The sequence below is a fragment of the Salvelinus alpinus genome, chromosome 25, assembly GCF_045679555.1.
Source record: "Salvelinus alpinus chromosome 25, SLU_Salpinus.1, whole genome shotgun sequence".
In the NCBI taxonomy this organism is placed as follows: Eukaryota; Metazoa; Chordata; class Actinopteri; order Salmoniformes; family Salmonidae; genus Salvelinus; species Salvelinus alpinus.
The window spans coordinates 20,758,368-20,785,510 of record NC_092110.1 but is presented as its reverse complement, the minus strand read 5'-3'; the positions used below and the strand labels follow the sequence as shown (position 1 = coordinate 20,785,510).

The window sequence follows — 27,143 nt, the reverse complement described above, 5'->3', positions numbered from 1 at the left end:
ATCATTTTTCTAGAATCCTCAATGACTCCAGACTTTTGAGCTAAAACACAAGTGAAAAATCTAATTCAGCTGTGTCCAATTTGATGTCAAACTGTAGAGTATCAGGCCTGTCAACACGTCCTTAAGACCATTCACTGTTGCACTGATGACGTCTTATTGGTCATTTCTGGTGTTACCAACAGCAAGCTTTGCTCACGTAAAGTGTGCCAGGCAGGCTGGGGGAATATTATCCAATCATAAAGAAGTTTAAGAGGGAAACCCAGTTCATTTCCAGGCGTGGCCTTTGGAGGCCACTCTTACCCAGACATCTCCCTCTGGCAGCCTTGAACCCGGGGCCACAAGCCTGGCACTGGAAGGAGCCTGGGGCGTTGACACACCTTCCACTGGGGCATGAACGGGGGTCCTGGCACTCATCCACATCTGGCCAGGGAACAGGGGAGGGAGAGGGGAGGTGAGGAAATACCATTAAAACAAGCCTTCGATTAGATGGATCCAGTCTGCATTTACACACACACAGACCAATACCCATGCACACAGCCTCCTTCCGGTACGGCCTCCAATTTAAAGTCTCTACATTGGCTCAGAACTAAGGAAAAAACAACAATGGCTGTTCTGTGGCTGGATTGGATATGAACCCAGGGCAGTCAATAAACACCGCAGGCCAAGCTGCAGTGTGATGTTCTGTTAGTTCAGAGTGTTAAGCCTATCTGTCTCTGTGCTGGACTCACCTTCACACTGTCCCCTCCAGGACTTGGCGTAGCCACTCTTGCATTCACAGGTGTAAGATCCCTCTGTGTTGAAACAGTCCCCATCCTGGCACTTGTTGGCCATGTCACACTCATTTATATCTGCACAAAATCACCCGAACAAGTCAGAGTAACAAAGAAGACTTGTTCTACAAATCTGGCTCATAAGAGGAACATTGCTTGTCTGCATTTGTCATTACCAGTTCTATTCTGGTATGAGAGCAGGAAAACTACAGCTAAAACTACAGCACCCAGCATGCTTTGCCTCCTCCTCTTACCATGGCAGAACTTCCTGTTCTGGGTGATGACCTGGTTGTAGCCGCTGTAGCAGTGGCAAGTGTAGGAGCCAAAGGTGTTCACACAACGGCCCTTCCCTCCACAAGGGTCTTCCTCACACTCATTCACATCTGGAGAGAAAGAATGAGCGAGAGAGAGAGAATGAGAGAGACAGAGAGAGAGAGAGAAAGAAAGAAAGTGGGAGGAGAGGCCAGAGTGTTACATTTCAGTTACATTTCACCACTGAAGACCTTGCACTTTCCAACCCTTCACTCTGGAGCCCCTCCACAGTGCAGTTGAGTGCAGGCATTCCTCCGTGATGGCCCAGAGCAGGGCTTGGACGGCGACTGCAGAGTGAGGTAACGGATTAAAGCTCCATGGCAGCTCTCTGGATCACTCCGACCGTGTTGTCAGGCATCGCATAACGGGTCAACATAAACACAGGGATTGCTTTCACTTGGCTCTTGATTTCTCAAGGCCTCTGTGCTTGTATAGTATGTGGTGTGAACAGCGAAGCTCGTGTTGAGACAATGATATGGAGAGCTGACAGAACCCTCGGAGAAGCCCCCTTTACCCGCCCGCCTCTTCCCGTCTTACCAATGCAGTTGGTCTGGAGCGCGTTCAGCTTGTAGCCGGGGTCACAGTAGCAGGTGTAGCCTGTCTGCACTGGCACGCACAGCCCATGGCCACATATGGTTGGAGTGATGGCGCACTTGTCAATATCTGTGAGAAGATACTGACACTGAGTAACCTGTGTGAACATTCAATACAATACCTCAGTACATAGACATGCCGTGTTCGTCCGATCCTATTGGGTAACCCTTTGTACACAACTCTTCCTAAACACGATCTACTGAAAAGAAAATGAACTCGTCCACCACATGTTATTCTCCATGGAAACGTTCAGGCTGTTTTATGGTGGAGCCTTGGATGGGAGGACAGGTTGGTGTAGTGTTGTAACAGGGGGTGTGCATTAAGGGTCAGGACGAGAAGAAGGGCAACGCACTGTTAAGCCTGTCATTGGACTTGTCGGTTGTTTGTTTCAGTCCAAAGTGGTTCTTGTAAGCACAAGCTGAGGGTGGGCTACTGGGTTTGGCTCAGAGCTCTGACCCTCTCCATAGGATGACCGCGAGTCACTCACACACAAACACACAGTCTTCTCTCTCTTCTTTTCATGCAGGCCCAGCGCCTGGCAGCTGTCCAGTCCATTTATCTCTTCCAAAAGGCACACTCTCTGGTTTCTCGCCCTTCTCACCCTCTGTGCTACTCGGAAGCCTGAAGCCAAGTTGGCTTGGAGGAGAGGGTCCACTAAGAGGACAACACATGCTCTGCTTCCCCTTGCTAAACTACAGGTCAGCTCTCAGAAATGTCTATCAAACAGGCCTGTTGGACACAACTCACAAATTAATTGAGAAATCCCATCTGTATCTAGAAAGAATAAAGTTTACTTGCAAGTCATCATTTAAATAGTTATTGGGGAGAATTATGAGTAGACTGTTCTTCTGACCATCACCCCATCAAATCAAAATAAAACTGCATCTCTTAATGTACTGTTACTAACGTAACATCAGTGGATGTCGAAGGCACAGTGATGTCAATTCAACATCTATTCCACGTTGGTTCAACGTAATTTCATTGAAGTGGCGTGGCCATGCAGTGGACTGTGATCATGACTCTCACCTGTGACCTGAGTGGCCACGATGATGGAGGCTGTACGCTGGCCATCAGACTCAGGCCCCAGGTTGATGGGAGAGTCAGGAGTGACTTTCTCTACCACATCTACTGGAGAGAGTTGGGGGGAGGGAGAGAGACGGAGAGAGAGGGAGGGAGAGGGAAAGAGAGAGAGAGAGACACTGATATAGTATCTGCTTTTCCAACCGGCAATGTCATGACAATCACTCAGGTCATCCTCAGGTCATCCTACGGTAGCATGGCAGGGATGTAAAGATGAAATATGCCCTTTCTGCTTGCTAAAAAAAGAACAATAAAAGACATCAGCGGGACTCATAGATCAACTCAACCTATATACTTTATCAATGTCATTGGCAGTGGAGTACCGGCGCAGGCTGCCTCTGCTGTGTGCTGTGTGTGAGCGATTCATAGAAAATGGATCAGGACCCCACGTGCCTTACTGCATGGTAAAACCTCTGTTTTCTCTGGCGTGCTCATTTGCTTTATCAATGCACCATGATCTACAGGACCTCTGTGTAAAAACACCACAGTAAATTACAGGCTGAATAGACACCATTGTGACAAGGTTCTTTGATGAATTGGAAATTAGATAAATTACCTGAGTACTTCAATGGTGAGTCTGTCGCAACAGGAGACTGTGGAAAAAGCAAGAATAGGTTATAATTGGGTTATAATACACGTTATAACCATCAAACTCAAATATGTTCTTCATATGTTGTATGGAAAGACTTAATACCATATGTGTCTTACAGAGATGCTGGAAGCTTTTTCTACAATAAACATTTCAAAAGCATGTGCTTTTTTTGGAGAAGAGGAACTCACCGGGTTCAATATTTCCACATCTGTTAGGAGACAGAGAAGAGGCCGTTTTATCAGTAGAGAAAGCTGACATTCTGTTTGCATTATCACATATAACCATTCTCATCTGGCATTTTACTGTTTAGACGCCATTTTAAGGTCTTTGTTTCTAATAAAACATTTATCCCTTAAGCCGGGGAGAAGACCTGGACTCTGATAATAATGTACACTACAGTCCATGGAATAAAGAAGGGAGAATAGATATCTTAGATAATTAAGACACAATCTATAAATCATTTTGCTCGGGCTATGGCGATAAATTATCTCATAACTGCAAATCAGAAGAATGTTTCACAGAAGATCCAGAAGTCGCAGATGTTTGACCTGTGTGGATTAAGTCCTCTGCTCAAACACTTAAGGGAGGTGTATTCTGACAGATAGAGGAAGCAAATACTGTTTCCTATTTAGTAGATGAGGATAAAGGTGTTATTTGTGGATAAAAAACATCCTGTTGATGTTTTCATCTGTGTAAATAGCTACTTTATCCTTGTCTACTAAAAGGGTTTCCATTGTGTAACCTTGCAACTTTAAATCAATGTTAGTACAGTGTGTTGTAGAAATAATATTATCAGTGGTCGACACAAACGCCACAAAGTATGTATAATAATATCCTTGTTCTCACCTTGTGGCTGGCTGTGGGTCTCCTCAGCTGGATGCTGTGTGTCTGGGTCTGGATGGAGAGGGTACCGGGGTTGTTGTACGGTGTGAGGGTACTGAGGGTTCTGAGGTGTCTGGGGGTGCTCTGGATGGTGGGGGTGCTCTGGATGGTGGGAGTGCTGTGGGAGCTCTTGGGGGTGCTGTGGATGGTGGGGGTACTGTGGGGTCTGGGGGATCTCCTGTGGATGGTGTGGGTATTGTGGGATCTGTGGGGTCAGTGGGACGTGGGGCAGCTGCTGCGGGGGCTGAGCTGGCTGCTGGGGCAGTTGGGGGTGGCTAGGGTTCTGGGCCTCCCAGGAAACACCTGTCCTCCTCAGCTCCTCTTCCTCCAGCTGTCTCAGGGAGATCTGCACATCGGAGCGCGAGTATGTGTAGCCGTGGCCAGCGGGACAGATCTCCTTGAAATGATCTGCAGGCGTACAGGGGCAACAAAGAACCATAGAAAACATCATAAGGCCTTATTCCCCCCTTGGGCTCCTGAGCTAACATGAAACGCTGCCAGACAGTAATTATGGATCGCATTTCTGTCTGGTGTTCGCAGCAATACCATAAGCCGTCCGTGTAATACCATTATGTACAGCATGCCATACTGTAGTCTCTCCTCTGTGAAGGCGATTGGGTTTCAGCCATTGCCAGGGAGGGAGTTGCCAGGGCAGTGACAGCCGTCAGAGAGGGTATCCCAGGGTGGATTTGGATGTGTCAGACACTCAGGGCAGTGCCAAGGGGGAAGTAGAGGATCATGTAACATATCTGACCTTTGAACTCTGGGCAGTAGAAGACTGACTGAAGAGATAAAAGGAGGGTGATTGCATCTCTTTGTGTTGGAGCCCAACAGACTTCAGCAGGGGTAAATCTATTACAGTTAAACAGTATTGTCCCCTGTCTGACCTGGAACAGAGGCCTCTGGAACAGAGGCGAATGTTATAAAGGACGGAGAATCTCTAATACTGATAGCATTGTGGTTAAGTGCAGGAAGCGTGGATATGATGATAGTCTCCTGACTGATGTCTATAATGCGGATGGAGCTGGGGGTTTGTGGCTCTATACACATCAGAGCCTTAAGTCTGACATGATGTGAAGTCAACGTGCTCCTATTACCAGACTACTAATAATGAGTTGGGATTCTCTGTGTTCAACATGGCTCTGACAGATTGTCAGGTCATACAACAGCCAGTGTCTGACTCAGGGTACTCAGGCTGTATGTGGACTATATCTGCACACAGAGCCACAGAGTAGAGTACTAGTCTGGCAGAGCACCATGGAGGTGCTCAAATATCTGATCTGTGACAACCTCCATGAATCACTCACCGAAACAGGCACCACTCTAAATAATGTTATTTTCTCTGACTTTGAAGATAAAATCTGCAAGTATAAAATAGGATGAAAACCATTTTCCATGTTTCATTTGGCTTGACTCTTTTTTTGGGGGGGGGGAGGTTGCTAGCTGGACTATTACTGGCATTTCCCTCCAAGAACCTGTGTGATACAAGATTGACTCCCACTATTATAATATTATGCAGCTTTGACATATGAAGGTTCTGTTGTTTTGAGCTTATTCCACATTAAACACTTTGGGTTATCTTTGAACTGCATTACATGACTGGCGGGCAGAGGCAGCCAGTATAATACGGTGAGTGAAGCCTGAACGACTGTTGTGTTGAGTAGCACGTATGCTTTCATTACGATCACACATTTCATACCACCTTTCAAATCCAACCCAGCCAACAAATGTTCACCTAGTGTAATCAAAGTATTTGACCAGTTCATCGAGGTTGGAGTGGCCATCTCCACCACATTTACTAGAGAAAAAGAGCGCAACAGACAGAGTGGTAGAAGTAGGATCTGTGTGTGTGGGTACCTGTGTCTGGCAGAGGGCACCTCTCGCAGGCCGTGTCCCTGGCCGTCCCCCAGGCCGTGCCCCAGGCCGTGCCCACACGGCTGCAGCAGCAGATCTGTTTGGTGATGTGCTGGGTGAGGGGCAGAGAGCAGGTCCCTGCTGATGCTGAGCGGTAACACATCCCCCTCTGGTCCGACACAGCCTTGTCCGCTGTCCAAAAAACATTTACGCCTTCATCAGACAGACTTCACACACCAAGGAAAGACCATATGACAGACAGGCCATCAGTCATAGCAACAGACAGTAGGAGTACTCACAGACACAGTGGCTCCTGGCAGGGTCCAGCATGTAGCCTGGTTTACAGGTGCATCTGTAGCTTCCTCTGGTATTCAGACACTCAGCTTTCTTACAGATCCCATTCATCAGGCACTCATTGATGTCTAGGAGAAGAAAACACATCATGGTAGACTTGCCTAGTTAAAAAAGGTTAAATAAATACATAAAATAAATAATACAGTATCTGATTGTTGGGTTATAACAAGGCATCGAGGCAATGTTTTTGGTGTCAGGATGGCAAAAAAAACAACCTGACTAACAAAAACCTCTTTCATGATGTAATATTGAACTCATATCCAATTACACACCTCCATGTATAGGAATAAGTTACTTACTCTCATCCCTAAGTCTATATTTATTACAGACTCCCATACACAAAAATGTGTTGTATTCTACAACGTTTCTGACAGCTAGAGAAGATGGATGAAGTTAGTTCTTTGTCATCTTCACACATTGACATGTGCCCAAGTAGTAATATGGGGTGTAAGTAATCAAAACCATGAGCTACTGGCAAGTGATGACATGTGACAGATGCCCGAGATGACATATGATAGATGCCCTAGATGACATGTGATAGATGCCCTAGATGACATGTGATAGATGCCCTAGATGACATGTGACAGATGCCCTAGATGACATATGATAGATGCCCTAGATGACATGTGATAGATGCCCTAGATGACATGTGATAGATGCCCTAGATGACATATGATAGATGCCCTAGATGACATGTGATAGATGCCCTAGATGACATATGATAGATGCCCTAGATGACATGTGATAGATGCCCTAGATGACATGTGATAGATGCCCTAGATGACATGTGATAGATGCCCTAGATGACATGTGATAGATGCCCTAGATGACATATGATAGATGCCCTAGATGACATGTGATAGATGCCCTAGATGACATGTGATAGATGCCCTAGATGACATGTGATAGATGCCTTAGATGACATGTGATAGATGCCCTAGATGACATGTGATAGATGCCCTAGATGACATATGATAGATGCCCTAGATGACATGTGATAGATGCCCTAGATGACAGATGATAGATGCCCTAGATGACATGTGATAGATGCTCTAGATGACAGATGCCCTAGCTGACATGTGATAGATGCCCTAGATGACAGATGATAGATGCCCTAGATGACATGTGATAGATGCTCTAGATGACAGATGCCCTAGCTGACATGTGATAGATGCCCTAGATGACAGATGATAGATGCCCTAGATGACATGTGATAGATGCTCTAGATGACAGATGCCCTAGCTGACATGTGATAGATGTCCTAGATGACAGATGACAGATGCCCTAGCTGACATGTGATAGATGCCCTAGATGACAGATGATAGATGCCCTAGATGACAGATGATAGATGTCCTAGATGACAGATGATAGATGTCCTAGATGACATATGATAGATGCCCTAGATGACATGTGATAGATGTCCTAGATGACAGATGATAGATGCCCTAGATGACATGTGATAGATGTCCTAGATGACAGATGATAGATGCCCTAGATGACATGTGATAGATGCCCTAGATGACATGTGATAGATGTCCTAGATGACAGATGATAGATGCCCTAGATGACATGTGACAGATGCCCTAGATGACAGATGATAGATGCCCTAGATGACATGTGATAGATGTCCTAGATGACAGATGATAGATGCCCTAGATGACAGATGATAGATGCCCTAGATGATAGATGCCCTAGATGACATGTGACAGATGCCCTAGATGACAGATGATAGATGCCCTAGATGACATGTGATAGATGTCCTAGATGACAGATGATAGATGCCCTAGATGACATGTGATAGATGCCCTAGATGACATATGATAGATGCCCTAGATGACAGATGATAGATGCCCTAGATGACATGTGATAGATGTCCTAGATGACATGTGATAGATGTCCTAGATGACAGATGATAGATGTCCTAGATGACAGATTATAGATGTCCTAGATGACAGATGATAGATGTCCTAGATGACAGATGATAAGTGCCCTAGATGACAGATGCCCTAGATGACAGATGATAGATGCCCTAGATGACAGATGATAGATGCTCTAGATGACAGATGCCCTAGCTGACATGTGATAGATGTCCTAGATGACAGATGATAGATGCCCTAGATGACAGATGATAGATGTCCTAGATGACAGATGATAGATGTCCTAGATGACAGATGATAGATGTCCTAGATGACAGATGATAGATGTCCTAGATGACAGATGATAGATGTCCTAGATGACAGATGATAGATGCCCTAGATGACAGATGCCCTAGATGACAGATGATAGATGCCCTAGATGACAGATGATAGATGTCCTAGATGACAGATGATAGATGCCCTAGATGACAGATGATAGATGTCCTAGATGACAGATGATAGATGCCCTAGATGACATGTGATAGATGCTCTAGATGACAGATGCCCTAGCTGAGATGTGATAGATGCCCTAGATGACAGATGATAGATGCCCTAGATGACATGTGATAGATGCTCTAGATGACAGATGCCCTAGCTGACATGTGATAGATGCCCTAGATGACAGATGATAGATGTCCTAGATGACAGATGATAGATGCCCTAGATGACAGATGATAGATGTCCTAGATGACATGTGATAGATGTCCTAGATGACAGATGATAGATGTCCTAGATGACAGATTATAGATGTCCTAGATGACAGATGATAGATGTCCTAGATGACAGATGATAAGTGCCCTAGATGACAGATGCCCTAGATGACAGATGATCGATGCCCTAGATGACAGATGATAGATGCTCTAGATGACAGATGCCCTAGCTGACATGTGATAGATGTCCTAGATGACAGATGATAGATGCCCTAGATGACAGATGATAGATGTCCTAGATGACAGATGATAGATGTCCTAGATGACAGATGATAGATGTCCTAGATGACAGATGATAGATGTCCTAGATGACAGATGATAGATGTCCTAGATGACAGATGATAGATGCCCTAGATGACAGATGCCCTAGATGACAGATGATAGATGCCCTAGATGACAGATGATAGATGTCCTAGATGACAGATGATAGATGCCCTAGATGACAGATGATAGATGTCCTAGATGACAGATGATAGATGCCCTAGATGACATGTGATAGATGCTCTAGATGACAGATGCCCTAGCTGAGATGTGATAGATGCCCTAGATGACAGATGATAGATGCCCTAGATGACATGTGATAGATGCTCTAGATGACAGATGCCCTAGCTGACATGTGATAGATGCCCTAGATGACAGATGATAGATGTCCTAGATGACAGATGATAGATGCCCTAGATGACAGATGATAGATGCCCTAGATGACAGATGATAGATGTCCTAGATGACAGATGATAGATGCCCTAGATGACATGTGATAGATGCTCTAGATGACAGATGCCCTAGCTGACATGTGATAGATGCCCTAGATGACAGATGATAGATGCCCTAGATGACATGTGATAGATGCTCTAGATGACAGATGCCCTAGCTGACATGTGATAGATGCCCTAGATGACAGATGATAGATGCCCTAGATGACATGTGATAGATGCTCTAGATGACAGATGCCCTAGCTGACATGTGATAGATGCCCTAGATGACAGATGATAGATGCCCTAGATGACATGTGATAGATGCTCTAGATGACAGATGCCCTAGCTGACATGTGATAGATGTCCTAGATGACAGATGACAGATGCCCTAGCTGACATGTGATAGATGCCCTAGATGACAGATGATAGATGCCCTAGATGACAGATGATAGATGTCCTAGATGACAGATGATAGATGCCCTAGATGACAGATGCCCTAGATGACAGATGATAGATGCCCTAGATGACAGATGATAGATGCCCTAGATGACAGATGATAGATGTCCTAGATGACAGATGATAGATGTCCTAGATGACAGATGATAGATGCCCTAGAACTGCCTGACCTTTCAGCCTAAAATTGTAAGGACAGACGATTGAAGACGACAGAATAGTTTCTGGACATGAAAAACATAATGACAATAATACTGACACGGGCATGAAACAGAGGAACAGACAGATATAGGGAAGGCAATCAAAACGTAAAGGAGTACAGGTGAGTCCAATGAAGCACTGATGCGCGTAAAGAAGGTGACAGGTGTGCGTAATGATGGGCAGCCTGGCGCCCTCGAGCACCAGGGAGGGGGAGCGGAAGCAGGTGTGACAATAAGTACCCGCTAGAGAACGTTGCCGTGGAAATATAAAAAATAAAAAATAACAACAATAGTTAGTCAAGAATATTTAGTATAATTATACAAAGTCCTAGACAAAATGTAGGCCTATGTAACGACGTTCGTCTGAGGAAGAAGGAGAGGACCAAGGTGCAGCGTGGTACGTGTTCATGACTTTTAATAACACTGAACACTAGAACAAAAAATAACAAAACGGAACAAACGAAACAGTCCTGTCTGGTGCAAACACAAAACAGAAAACAACTACCCACAAAACACAGGTGGGAAAAGCTACCTAAGTATGGTTCTCAATCAGAGACAACGATAGACAGCTGCCTCTGATTGAGAACCACACCCGGCCAAACACATAGAAATAGACAACATAGAACAAAAACATAGAATGCCCACCCCAACTCACGCCCTGACCAACCAAAATAGAGACATAAAAAGGATCTCTAAGGTCAGGGCGTGACAGCCTATAGCATATTTTCGTTTCCTTTACAATAAAAACATTACAGTGTAATCCATTTGATCAACTTTATTTGTAGATTTGAGTAGTAATAAAGATATAGTAATTAATTAAGTCCAGTTACAGCTTATTTTGACAAAGTAGAAGCCCACCTACTGTTTCCTTTTCTGTGTGCATGAGCAACAGTACGATCTCTGATGTGCTGCAACATGTGCATCTCTGTTCTACCCAAACCGTGCCGTCCCTCCCAGACTCCTGTCTCACCGTGCCATCCCTCCCAGACTCCTGTCTCACCGTGCCGTCCCTCCCAGACTCCTGTCTCACCGTGCCATCCCTCCCAGACTCCTGTCTCACCGTGCAGTCCCTCCCAGACTGCTGTCTCACCGTGCCATCCCTCCAGACTGCTGTCTCACCGTGCCATCCCTCCCAGACTCCTGTCTCACCGTGCCATCCCTCCAGACTCCTGTCTCACCGTGCCGTCCCTCCCAGACTGCTGTCTCACCGTGCCATCCCTCCAGACTGCTGTCTCACCGTGCCATCCCTCCCAGACTCCTGTCTCACCGTGCCATCCCTCCCAGACTCCTGTCCCACCGTGCCATCCCTCCCAGACTCCTGTCTCACCGTGCCATCCCTCCCAGACTCCTGTCTCACCGTGCCATCCCTCCCAGACTCCTGTCTCACCGTGCCATCGCTCCCAGACTCCTGTCTCACCGTGCCATCCCTCCCAGACTCCTGTCTCACCGTGCCATCCCTCCCAGACTCCTGTCTCACCGTGCCATCCCTCCCAGACTCCTATCTCACCGTGCCATCGCTCCCAGACTCCTGTTTCACCGTGCCATCGCTCCCAGACTCCTGTCTCACCGTGCCATCCCTCCCAGACTCCTGTCTCACCGTGCCGTCCCTCCCAGACGCCTGTCTCACCGTGCCATCCCTGCCAGACTCCTGTCTCACCGTGCCATCCCTCCCAGACTCCTGTCTCACCGTGCCATCCCTCCCAGACTCCTGTCTCACCGTGGCAGTTGGAATCACCGTCTCAGTTGGCTTTGTTCTGTTTTTTCTGCGGCGCTCAGCATCGAAGGCGGAGGCTCGAAGTCAACATCAGAATCAGATGAAGACTCTTCATCAGCAACGTCGATTTCAAGCTCAATATCTGATCCTCCATCCGACTCCAACTCATCTAGATTCTGCAGCATTTGCAATGCTGTCAGTGCGTCCATTTGTTTGGTTCGGCTTGCCATTGTGAACTACACACATTGTATGTTGTACTCAGTTGACTCTCCCAGGGGAAATGATATACCATGTCCAGCCTTTCATAATAAAATAATTAGACCTGTCACGGCTGTTGAAAGGAGAGGACCAAGGTGCAGCGTGGTGAGCTTACATTTTCTTTTATTGAATAAAAATGACGCCGAACAAAAACAATAAACACTACAAAAACAAACCGCGAAGCTCAAAGACTATGTGCCCTAAACAAAGTCAACTTCCCACAAAGACAGGTGGAAAGAAGGGCTACCTAAGTATGGTTCTCAATCAGAGACAACGATAGACAGCTGCCTCTGATTGAGAACCACACCCGGCCAAACACAAAGAAATACACAACATAGAACATAGAATATCCACCCCAACTCACGCCCTGACCAAACCAAAATAGAGACATAAAAAGGATCTCTAAGGTCAGGGCGTGACAAGACCGCCCACAGTTCTTCATCAAAATTACACTATTGTTCTAAATTCAATCATCCTCTTCACCCTCATCCTTCAGATCAATTAAATTAAATCACCCTCTTCACCCTCCTCATCATTCAGTTCACTGAAGTCACATGCACAATTATCAGTTTCTATCTGGTTTCTATTGCCCGTTCATTGCCCATTCACGATGGCTCGGAAAAACTGCCTTTCTAGCCACTGTGCTTCTACATCTGCATTGCTTGCTGTTTGGCGTTTTAGGCTGGGTTTCTGTATAGTACTTTGTGACATCGGCTAATGTAAAAAGGGCTTTATAAATACATTTGATTGATTGATTGATCAATTGGCGACAGAATAGCATATTTAAATTGGTATGTTTTTTATGCTACTAGTTTTTGCTTTGTTGCCAGACCAATGCTGCCGGCGAGTGGTCATGTGTTGAATGCATGGACAGCACCGATATTCTTGGAAAAAGTGACATTTGGAAAGAGAGCTGCACCGCTTGGGCCTCTACTGTTTTTACGGTATTAAACGATTAAAAAGATGCTTGTTCTTGCCGTCTTTTCCTTTATGCGGATGACTCTACACTTCTGGTATCTCACAAAAGTAAAACTATGTTGGAGAGCATACTTAGCACAGAGCTTACTAACATTAGCAAATGGCTTGTAGATAACAAGCCATCTCTGCACTTAGGGAAAACTGAGGCAATTCTTTTTGGATCCAGACCTAAATTGAGTAGGTCCTCTGAAATCAGAGTGGAGTTAAGGGGGGAGGTGCTGACTACTAAAACCTCTGTTAGCTACTTGGGATGTATCCTTGATGGAAGCTTGGGAGGTGTGAGCATGGCCAATGAAGTGCTAGGGAAGGTTAATGCCAGGACTAAGTGTTTGGCTAGAAAGTCCAAGCTGCTTGATAAGGACTCCATGAAAGTGCTAGCCACTGCCCCCATTCAATGCCATTTTGACTACACTAGTACTTCCTGTTTTGGGGGCTTATCTAAGCTTATGAAGAGAAGCTCCAGATAGCCCAGAATAAGCTGATCAGGGTAGTATTGAAGGTGAGTCCACATACTCACAAAGGCAGGAGCTGCTTTCAGGAACTCAACTGGCTGCCTGTTGAGGCTAGGGTGTACCAGATTAGACTGTGTCTGGTTTACAGGAGTATTTATGGTTCTGCGCCCAGATATCTAAGTGAGTAATTTCCCCATGTTAGGGATAAACACAATCACAGCACCAGATCAGGTGTTGCTGATGTGTGCTTACACAGGTTCAGGAGTAATGCTGGGAAAGGTACTGTCTTGTATACTGGAGCCTCAGAGTGTAATGAGTTGCCTCTGCCCATAAAAATGACGTCCTCTCTGGGCAACTTTAAAAATAAGCAAAAATATGTTTGATGTCTTCTGTGCCCATATGAATAACCCCTACGATGTAACTGCAATGATGAGATAGATGTTGTTCTTCTTTGTTTTTATGTTTTATTATCTCAATGCCATACTGTGTTTAACTGTATTCGATCTTGCCTAGCCATCTTGTCTCAAGAGGACCACAATGGAAATAAGTCCCAGACTTTATTGTGTGTTATCCTCCATGATTTAACAATGGAAATAAGTCCCAGACTTTATTGTGTGTTATCCTCCATGATTTAACAATGGAAATAAGTCCCAGACTTTATTGTGTGTTATCCTCTATGATTTAACAATGGAAATAAGTCCTAGACTTTATTGTGTGTTATCCTCCATGATTTAACAATGGAAATAAGTCCCAGACTTTATTGTGTGTTATCCTCCATGATTTAACAATGGAAATAAGTCCCAGACTTTATTGTGTGTTATCCTCCATGATTTAACAATGGAAATAAGTCCCAGACTTTATTGTGTGTTATCCTCCATGATTTAACAATGGAAATAAGTCCCAGACTTTATTGTGTGTTATCCTCCATGATTTAACGATGGAAATAAGTCCCAGACTTGATTGTGTGTTATCCTCCATGATTTTACTCATGTGGATGTATTGCTTTTTCAAGTTTTATGTGTGCTTGTTTTTTTAAATGGTCGAAATAATAAACTAAACTAAACTCTTGAATTATGAGAGCTATTTGACAAAGGTAAGTGTAATAGAACCTGCAGAATATGCTCATCAGATTGTCAATTAAATTTTGCCTAAAGGCTAACTCTTATTATGTGTGAAATTAGTTTCGGTATAGTTAAGGTGTAGTTCCGATGGGCCAGCAGCGCAGGCTGACTGGTATCAGTTGTTTCCCGATCCATAAGTTAGATAGTCAAGGATATGTTTTGCATTATTCTAAAGGCCTAATGCAACACAGAGCATGTTTTGGTTTCCCTTACAATACATTGGATTAGTAATAGAGTAATAGTAAATAAAACAGTCCCATAACAGCTTATTTTTACAAAGTAAAACATAAAAGAGAATGGTATCAACCCCCAAGGTGTGTGGTCAAATTATTTGCTGCTGATACAGTTGAAGTCGGAAGTTTACATACACCTTAGCCAAATACATTTAAACTCAGTTTTTCACAATTCCTGACATGTAATCCTAGTAAGAATTCCATGTCTTAGGTCAGTTAGGATCGCAACTTCATTTTAAGAATGTGAAATGTCAGAATAATAGTAGAGAGAATTATTTATTTCAGCTTTTATTTCTTTCATCACATTCCCAGTGGGTCAGAAGTTTACATACACTCAATTAGTATTTGGTAGCATTGCCTTTAAATTGTTCAACTTGGGTCAAACGTTTCGGTTAGCCTTCCACAAGCTTCCCACAATAAATTAGGTGAATTTTGGTCCATTCCTCCTGACAGAGCTGGTGTAACTGAGTCAGGATTGTAGGCCTCCTTGCTCGCACGCGCTTTTTCAGTTCTGCCCACAAATTTTCTATAGGACTGAGGTCAGGGCTTTGTGATGGCCACTCTAATACCTTGACTTTGTTGTCCTTAAGCCATAACTTTGGAAGTATGCTTGGGGTCATTGTCCATTTGGAAGACCCATTTGCGACCAAGCTTTAACTTCCTGACTGATGTCTTGAGATGTTGCTTCAATATATACACATAGTTTTCCTCCCTCATGATGCCATCTATTTTGAGAAGTGCACCAGTCCCCTGCAGCAAAGCACCACCACAACATGATGCTGCCACCCCTGTGCTTCACGGTTGGGATGGTGTTCTTCGGCTTGCAAGCGTCCCCCTTTTTCCTCCAAACATAACGATGGTCATTATGGTCAAACAGTTCTATTTTTGTTTCATCAGAACAGAGGACATTTCTCCAAAAAGTACGATCTTTGTCCCCATGTGCAGTTGCAAACCGTACTCTGGCTTTATTATGGCTGTTTTGGAGCAGTGGCTTCTTCCTTGCTGAGCGGCCTTTCAGGTTATGTTGATATAGGACTCGTTTTACTGTGGATATAGATACTTTTGTATCTGTTTCCTCCAGCATCTTCACAAGGTCCTTTGCTGTTGTTCTGGGATTGATTTGCACTTTTCGCACCAAAGTACGTTCATCTCTAGGAGACAAAACACGTCTCCTTCCTTAACGGTATGATGGCTGCGTGGTCACATGGTGTTTATGCTTGCATATTATTGTTTGTACAGATGACCGTGGTACCTTCAGGCGTTTGGAAATTGCTCCCAAGGATGAACCAGACTTGTGGAGGTCTACAATTCTTTTTCTGAGGTCATGGCTAATTTCTTTTGATTTTCCTGTGATGTCAAGCAAAGAGGCACTGAGTTTGAAGTTAGGCCTTGAAATACATCCACAAGTACACCTCCAATTGACTCAAATGATGTCAATTAGCCTATCAGAAGCTTCTAAAGCCATGACATCATTTTATGGAATTTTTCAAGCTGTTTAAAGGCACAGTCAACTTAGTGTATGTAAACTTCTGACCCACTGGAATTGTGATACAGTGAATTATAAGTGAAATAATCTGTCTGTAAATAATTGTTGGACAAATGACTTGTGTCATGCACAAAGTAGATGTCCTAACCGACTTGCCAAAACTATAGTTTGTTAACAAGACATTTGTGGAGTGGTTGAAAAACAGGTTTTAATCACCCCAACCTAAGTGTATGTAAACTTCCGACTTCAGCTGTAAATAGGCATAACACAAACTCATCATTAATCAACCTCATCACCCTCCTTATCATTCAGTTAGGCCTAATTTAAATTCAATTGTGAAGTAAGGTGCATATTATCGTACATGCGTTCATTTGTCATTAATTCAGTGAGGAGAGAAATAAGCATTAGCGCCTGGCAGGGTACCAACATCCTACAGCACATTGTCTTGGCGGGTTAAGTTGAGAATAGGTGTGAAAAGGTAAAAAGACCCTAAATACTTTTCTGTATGTGATTCCTGTCACGCCCTGACCGTAGAGAGCTTTTTATGTCTCTATTTTGGTTTGGCCTCCAGTGGTGATCCATGGCACGAAGCCTCCAGTGGTGATCCATGGCACGAAGCCTCCAGTGATGATCCATGGCAAGAAGCCTCCAGTGATGATCCATGGCACGAAGCCTCCAGTGGTGATCCATGGCACGAAGCCTCCAGTGATGATCCATGGCAAGAAGCCTCCAGTGATGATCCATGGCAAGAAGCCTCCAGTGATGATCCATGGCAAGAAGCCTCCAGTGGTGATCCATGGCACGAAGCCTCCAGTGATGATCCATGGCACGAAGCCTCCAGTGATGATCCATGGCAAGAAGCCTCCAGTGATGATCCATGGCAAGAAGCTTCCAGTGATGATCCATGGCAAGAAGCCTCCAGTGAGGAGTCATGGCACGAAGCCTCCAGTGATGATCCATGGCAAGAGGCCCCCAGTGATGATCCATGGCAAGAGGCCTCCAGTGGTGATCCATGGCACGAAGCCTCCAGTGATGATCCATGGCAAGAAGCCTCCAGTGATGATCCATGGCACGAAGCCTCCAGTGATGATGCATGGCACGAAGCCTCCAGTGATGATCCATGGCACGAAGCCTCCAGTGATGATGCATGGCACGAAGCCTCCAGGGGTGAGACATGGCACGAAGCCTCCAACGGGGGCCTCCAGCCCGGAGCCTCCAGTGACGGTTTCCAGCCCGGAGCCTCCAGAGACGGCCTCCAGCCCGGAGCCTCCAGAGTCGCCCTCCAGTCCGGAGCCTCCAGAGGCGCCCTCCCGTCCGGAGCCTCCAGAGGCGCCCTCCAGTCCGGAGCCTCCAGAGGCGCCCTTCAGTCCGTAGCTTTCAGTCCGGCCCCCGCTACGAGGGTCCCCATTCCGGGCCCCGCTACGAGGGTCCCCAGTCCGGGGTTGGTGGCGAGGTCTACGTCCCGCACCACTGGGTGAAATGCCCACCCAGACCCTCCCCATAGGTTCAGGTTTTGCGGCCGGAGTCCGCACCTTTGGGGGGTGGGTACTGTCACGCCCTGACTGTAGAGAGCTTTTTATGTCTCTATTTTGGTTTGGTCAGGGTGTGATTTGGGTGGGCATTCTATGTTAATTTTCTATGTTTTGTATTTCTTTGTTGTTTGGCCGGGTGTGGTTCTCAATCAGAGGCAGCTGTCTATCGTTGTCTCTGATTGAGAACCATACTTAGGTAGCTTTTTCCCACATGGTTTTTGTGGGTAGCTGTTTTCTGTTTTTGTGTCTTCACCAGACAGAACTGTTTCGTGTTGTTTCTTTGTTATTTTTGTTCAAGTATTCTAATTTATAAAAATATTATGAACACGTACCACGCTGCGCTTTGGTCCACTCCTTCTTCAACAGACGACCGTGACAATTCCAAAATGCTGACAAATGAGCAGTGTAAAATACAAACATTTAGGAAAAGTCAGGGAAGAAGCAGGACAGCTTTTGGGGGGCTGATATTCTTTATTTACAAAATGAAACGTCAGTGTCCATTGGCCTATGGCGGTTCTAGTGTTGAACAACAGTAAATCATTAGGCCTTTTCCCATCGCCGTGACGACTGGAACCTGACAAGTTGCCATGGCAGATTTTCCCAATAATAATGAATCTGCTCTTGTTTTGCTGGCCGGTGGAAAACGATAGCTTATAGGGGAATAGTCTGGGGAGTGATGGGAGGAAAAGCAAAACTATCATGAGAGTACAGGCCTCTCCTTCTCTCGGTTTTTGTGTGTGTGTGTGTGTGTGTGTGTGTGTGTGTGTGTGTGTGTGTGTGTGTGTGTGTGTGTGTGTGTGTGTGTGTGTGTGTGTGTGTGTGTGTGTGTGTGTGTGTGTGTGTGTGTGTGTGTGTGTGTGCGTGGTTGTGTGTGCATGCGTGTGTATCTGTGTGTCCATGCCTGTGTGCTTGTCTTTGTGTGTCTGTGTCTGTGTGTGTGTGTGTGTGTGTGTGTGTGTGTGTGTGTGTGTGTGTGTGTGTGTGTGTGTGTGTGTGTGTGTGTGTGTGTGTGTGTGTGTGTGTGTGTGTGTGTGTGTGTGTGTGTGTGTGTGTGTGTGTGCGTGGTTGTGTGTGCATGCGTGTGTCTGTGTGTGTATCTGTGTGTCCATGCCTGTGTGCTTGTCTTTGTGTGTCTGTGTATGTGTGTGTGTGTGTGTGTGTGTGTGTGTGTGTGTGTGTGTGTGTGTGTGTGTGTGTGTGTGTGTGTGTGTGTGTGTGTGTGTGTGTGTGTGTGTGTGTGTGTGTGTGTGTGTGTGTGTGTGTGTGTGTGTGTGTGTGTATGTGGTTGTGTGTGCATGCGTGTGTCTGTATCTGTGTGTCCATGCCTGTGTGCTTGTCTTTGTGTGTCTGTGTCTGTGTCTGTGTCTGTGTCTGTGTGTGTCTGTGTGTGTGTGTGTGTGTGTGTGTGTGTGTGTGTGTGTGTGTGTGTGTGTGTGTGTGTGTGTGTGTGTGTGTGTGTGTGTGTGTGTGTGTGTGTGTGTGTGTGTGTGTGTTGGTGGTATGGTGGATTAAAAGGGGAACCAGTTCAAGGTCATAATGTTAGCTGACCCCCTCATGACCTTTCCCCAGCCCCTCTGTTATTAATGATGTAAACAGGCTGACTCAGTTGTAAGCAAATGGGCGGACAATATTTCCTGTTTGGGTGAGCCACGCGGCACATAAAGAAGATGCAATGGACAACTGCTGTCATGGGGTTAAACACTGTGACCTCTAACCAAACCATGTCTCTTGGGGAAACGTAACTCTGCTACCTCCCACTCAGAGAGACAACAACACTGCTGTGGAGGCGCTGTGGGACTATAGGGACTACTTGAGACCAGTTTAAGCAGCATGTTATCTGGATGTTGAGCTGAAGGCTGAAGTTCAACGTTAGGCTCAGCCTTCCTTCATCACATGGGGTCTGTAATCCAGGGTCAGGTTGATTCAGGTTAGTGTTAGTGCTACAGTCTGGTCGAGGGTAAGGGATTGGAACTGACTAGAATGAAAGCCTGTCATGACCTCCACTAATCTCAACACCTATCTGACTTCATGGTTGGTCGCTCGCTCACTCATTCTTTTATTGTACACGGCACAGATGGAACACACAGACGTCCATCAGAGTTCTCCTCGACAGGTTTCTCATGACACCATTGTTATTGTAGTAATGACGCAGAATGATGACTCCATCCAAAGAGTCCCCTGACTGCGCTTAAACTGACAACCTGCCTGTCCTGAACTCACTCGACCTGTAATTTCTTACTTTATGACTGCAAGGCCAAAATAAACTTGTAGAGGATTCACATAAACAACCATGAGAATTATTTACTGCCATTGTAAAGGAAATAACTATCCATACTTTATTTAACAGTAATATCCAGGATTATTGTTGAGTACTGCTAGAGTGGGGACTGGGAGGTTCTCTGTCAAATAAGACAGAGCTGTTTAATTTTTTTGAATCAGACACTAAACATAAGTCATGAGGCAAAAACCCCATCCATTCGAGGACTTGGGAAGTGAGTGATCCTTTTCCAAACCTTTCCAAAGCTGCTATTAATTGGAGATGCATGTTTCTCAGTTAAGAACTTGACCTGTCCTTAGCTGAACAGCAATGTGTTCTTCCTCAAAAGCCCAATGTGGAAATGCTTGCCTGTCTTCCTGCCTATATTCTCTCTAGAAAAAGCCATATCTCAGACCGGGGGTAAAAAAATAAATAATGATTCAGCCCATACTAAACGTATGGCAGTGAGGCCATAGATGTTCCATTACATAAGAAGCCCTATAGGTGACTCCAGCCGAACCAGTTCCTCTACAGTGTTTTTCCTGAGTGTTTGGAAGACACGGGCCTGTCCTAAGGTCACAAAACAGCTTGTGTTTCTGAGGGGCCATTCTATCTGTGACGCGAGGCCCACTGTACGCCCCCGAGCCCAGCACCAGGAGCAAAAAGAGAGAGCAGGGCGAATCACGTCTGTGCTCAGACACACAATATGACACAAGACTCTTTCTCCTCCTGTGAGGAATCACACTTTGGCAAGGAGGACACCTGCTTGATAATAATGACAGAATCCCAGAAGAATCTCCATTTTGCATCCTTGGCAGTTGTTCTAAAGGCTGAAATTCAAAATGATTTTTGGGAATGGAGCTCCAGCAGAATGGGAATAAGACTTTGAAGCTGGCCAGTAAATATTGTGAATATCTGTCAGTTTGGTTTTTCACCCTCAAAAAATGAGGGACTGTTAGGGGAGAACATCTTGAAGTGATCAGAAAAAGCAAGTTGAATCAAAGTTAAATTAATTACTGCGTTTGCTGGCAACTCTTGACACCATTTTGGACAGCATAAAGTGTCCTTGTCCGCAACTTTTCTTTTCTTTTCATACACTACCGTTCAAAAGTTTGGGGTCACTTAGAATTGTCCTTGTTTTTGAAAGAAAAGCAATTTTTTTGTCCATTTAAATAACATCAAATTGATCAGAAATACACTGTACATTGTTAATGTTGTAAATGACTATTGTAGCTGGAAACGGCAGATTTTTTATGGAATATCTACATAGGCGTACAGAGGCCCATTATCATCAACCATCACTCCTGTGTTCCAATGGCACATTGTGTTAGCTAATCCAAGTTTATCATTTTAAAAGGCTAACTGATCATTAGAAAACCCTTTTACAAATATGTTAGCAAAGCTGAAAATGGTTGTTCTGATTAAAGAAGCAATAAAACTGGCCTTCTTTAGACTAATTGAGCATCTTGAGCATCAGCATTTGTGGGTTCGATTACAGGCTCAAAATGGCCAGAAACAAAGAACTTTCTTCTGAAACTCGTCAGTCTACTCTTGTTCTGAGAAATGAAGGCTATTCCAAGCGAGAAATTGCCAAGAAACTGAAGATCTCGTACAACGCTGTGTACTACTCCCTTCACAGAACAGCGCAAACTGGCACTAACCAGAATGGAAAGAGGAGTGGGAGGCCCCGGTGCACAACTGAGCAAGAGGACAAGTACATTAGAGTGTCTAGTTTGAGAAACAGACACCTCACAAGTCCTCAACTGGCAGCTTCATTAAATAGTACCCGCAAAACAGCAGTCTCAATGTCAACAGTGAAGAGGTGACTCCGGGATGCTGGCCTTCTAGGCAGAGTTACAAAGAAAAAGCCATATCTCAGACTGGCCAATAAAAATAAAAGATTAAGATAGGCAAAAGAACACAGACACTGGACAGAAGAACTCTGCCTAGAAGGCCAGCATCCCGGTTTAAAACAATGACCAGAGAGAATGTCTAAGAATACAGCAAAGAACTGCTGTTTTTATGAGTGAGATCATATCTAAGTTTTCATTCAGCACTGTCAACACTTTTCAAAATTATTAAAAACTTAAAACGCGCTTCTCCCTACTTCCACTCGCAATACAGCTGCAATAAATGAGTAGCAAAGTGTATCGATAGCCCTGCGTTTTTATTACTAGCAGCTGGTCGTGTCTATTTTAATATAGAGGAATATTTCACTTTCTCTGGTCATAGGAACTACATGAATTTGTGCAGGTGCGACTGTAGTTTTGCCATCGGGTGGAAGACGGTGTCTCCTCTCTCTGGTTAGTCTCACCGGAGGAATGGAAGGAGAGAGTAGGGACCGTGAGAGGCGGACCCTCTGCTGCTCTCTCCCTTCCTGCTGAGACTAATGCCGTGTTCAAAACAACTGGAAATTCGCAAATCTCCGACTTACAATTCCCCCCCAAAAAACAAGATCCGACTGGGATTTTTTGGCGGGGTGGTCATCCAACTCGGAATCGTTGGCATCTTTCTATAGCTCCGACTTTTCGACCTGAAGATCACTGGCATCATGTTTTGACCTAGTTTTTTCCCCCTGAGTTCCCAGTTGTCTTGAAAGCACCATGACCATCAGAAGCAGGTACCATCAGTCCAGTCAAATAAAAAGCAAATGATTTGCAAATGATTTCATTTTATGCTCAGCGTTGCCTCGCAAGTGCTACACCAACTGATCTATTTTGTTATCAAAACTCAAGTTTGAGATATAATATGGTCTAAGAAGAACAATACTGGCAGGCCAGGCATAGAGCCAATATGCTGTGATAATGTATTAGGCCTACTGCACAAACCTCATTCCTACAGAACTGTTATTATTAGGGTAATGTTACGTCATGTTTAAAAAATACTCTGAGCGGTAGATCTCAGCTTGCTTTTTGACTGTGAAAGTGAGCTTGACTCAGAATAGGTTGGTGACCACTGCGCTATTGGTATTACTAAACACAAGCAAAACAACAGAACATCATCTTCATCTCCGTCATCTCCGTCCCCTTACCTTGACAATGAGTCAGGTTCACCCTCTTGTAACCCTTGGGGCATTCCACTTGGCCATTCGCAATCACTGCATACGCTGCGGGATAAAAGAAAAAAAGAAAAAGCACTGATCAGAGAAAGAGACATCACATTCTGCTTGTCTACTTTAAAAAGCATTGCATCCATAACACAGAGATGGAGGGAGAGGGATGGCTCATGTCTAGCAGGGGACCATTTGTTACAGATGTGCTGAGCTTAGCGGGTGGAGAAATTAGATGGGGACCCACAGCTGGGCCCTGCGGGACACCACAACGCTGCCATGTAAATGGATCCCCATCAACCTCAGTTATAAGACAGTACTGCCATCACACACAATCATCAACAACACACAACATCATTAATAATCATATTACATAGACCCTGGGGACACATACACAGAAAAACAGAGCCAGTAAATCATACATTGTTTCGAAGAAACACATGCCACAGCAATGACCTGTGTCACCAACCATGGTAAAAATCGAGTTACTGGGGTCCTTACAAGGGTGCTGCGCATATCTCTTTTTGCTTGTTCTACTAAAACAATCATGCAGCATGTCTTTCAGCAGGGTACTTTAGAGGTTCACAGAAGTGGTGTTGTGAATAACACTCTGTGTCCATTCATGCCCCCAGCGCAGCCATACACTTACTGAGGCCTGAAAACATGATGTCATTATTCATTCTGCACCCAGTCAGGGCAGGGCATGCTCCTTTAGTTGTTGGTACTGGGGAAGGAGGCTATTCTCAATATCAGATGGCAATCACTGAGCCGTCACTTGTAGGGATAGGGGGAAGGGGATGAGGTGGGATTGAGGTAGGTGCAAATCGGAGCCGAATGCTGAACAGGAGCAATGTGATTAGTCACAGATTTCACAGTTATGGAAAACTGAAAGAGGAGACGCAGACGAAAAGCCTCCTAGAATATCATCAGACATGTTCCAGTTGATCAGATTCCAGCATAAACTGTCTATACACACACACACACGCTCATTCATAGCTTGAAACACGTACACAGTATGACAAACTGTATATGAGAGCTCAATAAGTACCATCAGTATCTAGAGTGTCACAGGGTGTTGATCTGGAGGCCTAAGAGTGACAGACAGTGGTGTCGCAGGCAGGCAGTCTGACAGACAGTGGTGTCGCAGACAGTCAGTCTGACAGACAATGGTGACGCAGGCAGGCAGTCTGACAGACAGTGTTGACGCAGGCAGGCAGTCTGACAGACAGTGGTGTCGCAGGCAGGCAGTCTGACAGACAGTGGTGTCGCAGACAGGCAGTCTGACAAACAGTAGTGACGCAGGCAGGCAGTCTGACAGACAGTGGTGTCGCAGACAGGCATTCTGACAGACAGTAGTGATGCAGGCAGGCAGTCTGACAGACAGTGGTTACGCAGGCAGGCAGTCTGACAGACAGTGGTGACGCAGGCAGGCAGTCTGACAGACAGTGGTGTCGCAGGCAGGCAGTCTGACAGACAGTGGTGTCGCAGACAGGCATTCTGACAGACAGTAGTGATGCAGGCAGGCAGTCTGACAGACAGTGGTGTCGCAGACAGGCATTCTGACAGACAGTAGTGATGCAGGCAGGCAGTCTGACAGACAGTGGTGTCGCAGACAGGCATTCTGACAGGCAGTAGTGACGCAGGCAGGCAGTCTGACAAACAGTGGTGTCGCAGGCAGGCAGTCTGACAGACAGTGGTGACGCAGGCAGCCAGTCTGACAGACAGTGGTGTTGCAGGCAGCCAGTCTGACAGACAGTGGTGTCGCAGGCAGGCAGTTTGACAGACAGTGGTGTCGCAGTCACGGTATTCTGACAGACAGTGGTGACGCAGGCAGGCAGTCTGACAGACAGTGGTGTCGCAGACAGGCATTCTGACAGACAGTGGTGACGCAGGCAGGCAGTTTGACAGACAGTGGTGTCGCAGACAGGCATTCTGACAGACAGTGGTGTCGCAGACAGGCATTCTGACAGACAGTGGTGTCGCAGGCAGGCAGTCTGACAGACAGTGGTGTCGCAGGCAGGCAGTCTGACAGACAGTGGTGTCGCAGGCAGGCAGTCTGACAGACAGTGGTGTCGCAGACAGGCATTCTGACAGACAGTAGTGATGCAGGCAGGCAGTCTGACAGACAGTGGTGTCGCAGACAGGCATTCTGACAGACAGTAGTGACACAGGCAGGCAGTCTGACAGACAGTGGTGTCGCAGACAGGCATTCTGACAGGCAGTAGTGACGCAGGCAGGCAGTCTGACAGACAGTGGTGTCGCAGTCACGGCATTCTGACAGACAGTAGTGATGCAGGCAGGCAGTCTGACAGACAGTGGTGACGCAGGCAGGCAGTCTGACAGACAGTGGTGTCGCAGACAGGCATTCTGACAGACAGTGGTGTCGCAGGCAGGCAGTCTGACAGACAGTGGTGTCGCAGGCAGGCAGTCTGACAGACAGTGGTGTCGCAGGCAGGCAGTCTGACAGACAGTGGTGTCGCAGACAGGCATTCTGACAGACAGTAGTGATGCAGGCAGGCAGTCTGACAGACAGTGGTGTCGCAGACAGGCATTCTGACAGACAGTAGTGATGCAGGCAGGCAGTCTGACAGACAGTGGTGTCGCAGTCACGGCATTCTGACAGACAGTAGTGATGCAGGCAGGCAGTCTGACAGACAGTGGTTACGCAGGCAGGCAGTCTGACAGACAGTGGTGACGCAGGCAGGCAGTCTGACAGACAGTGGTGTCGCAGGCAGGCAGTCTGACAGACAGTGGTGTCGCAGGCAGGCAGTCTGACAGACAGTGGTGTCGCAGGCAGGCAGTCTGACAGACAGTGGTGTCGCAGGCAGGCAGTCTGCCAGACAGTGGTGACGCAGGCAGGCAGTCTGCCAGACAGTGGTGTCGCAGGCAGGCAGTCTGACAGACAGTGGTGTCGCAGACAGGCATTCTGACAGACAGTGGTGACGCAGGCAGGCAGTCTGACAGACAGTGGTGTCGCAGACAGGCATTCTGACAGACAGTGGTGATGCAGGCAGGCAGTTTGACAGACAGTGGTGTCGCAGACAGGCATTCTGACAGACAGTGGTGTCGCAGACAGGCATTCTGACAGACAGTGGTGTCGCAGGCAGGCAGTCTGACAGACAGTGGTGTCGCAGGCAGGCAGTCTGACAGACAGTGGTGTCGCAGGCAGGCAGTCTGACAGACAGTGGTGTCGCAGGCAGGCAGTCTGACAGACAGTGGTGTCGCAGACAGGCAGTCTGGCAGTCTGATAGACAATCTTATTTATGGTGTTTAATCATTTTCCATGTTATCCCATCTGTGTTCTGAGTGGTTGTGAGAGTCTAACAGTGTGAGTTCAGGGCTGTGAAGCAGGCAGGGCTAGTGGAAGTACCTGAAGGTTCACACAGCAGATCAGAAGTGAGTCAGACCAGACGAGAGCTCCTCTGCTGGGTCGGAGATAATTGTGTCAAAGTGAAGCACCTGTTCCCGTCTGCCCGCCCCGTCCTGCGCCCATGGAATCCCAGGGATGCTTCTGGGTAATGAGCTGTTGTGACGGGGCAGCGGGTGGTGGAGGTGCGACCCCCCATGAGGACAGGATCAGATTCTGCCCTGACTGCAGGAGCACATGCCAAGGGATGCCCAGCAGGGGGCGGGCCTCCCAGTCAAGCTTAT

The 27,143-nt window shown here is 46.1% G+C and overlaps 1 protein-coding gene across 1 annotated transcript in view; it reads right to left on the bottom strand.

Annotated features, from left to right (window-relative positions):
* The window catches only part of LOC139553604 (latent-transforming growth factor beta-binding protein 2-like), a 154,712-nt gene that overhangs the window by 28,526 nt on the left and 99,043 nt on the right, over positions 1-27,143 (bottom strand). The window contains exons 9-19 of the mRNA XM_071366120.1: positions 23,475-23,549; positions 6,384-6,506; positions 6,088-6,276; positions 4,195-4,638; positions 3,537-3,556; positions 3,313-3,349; positions 2,703-2,801; positions 1,620-1,745; positions 1,025-1,153; positions 729-848; positions 301-420 (exon numbers count right to left, since the gene is read on the bottom strand). Of these exons, the coding sequence (XP_071222221.1) occupies positions 301-420; positions 729-848; positions 1,025-1,153; positions 1,620-1,745; positions 2,703-2,801; positions 3,313-3,349; positions 3,537-3,556; positions 4,195-4,638; positions 6,088-6,276; positions 6,384-6,506; positions 23,475-23,549 (1,482 nt within the window). The remainder of the gene's footprint in view (positions 1-300; positions 421-728; positions 849-1,024; positions 1,154-1,619; positions 1,746-2,702; positions 2,802-3,312; positions 3,350-3,536; positions 3,557-4,194; positions 4,639-6,087; positions 6,277-6,383; positions 6,507-23,474; positions 23,550-27,143) is intronic.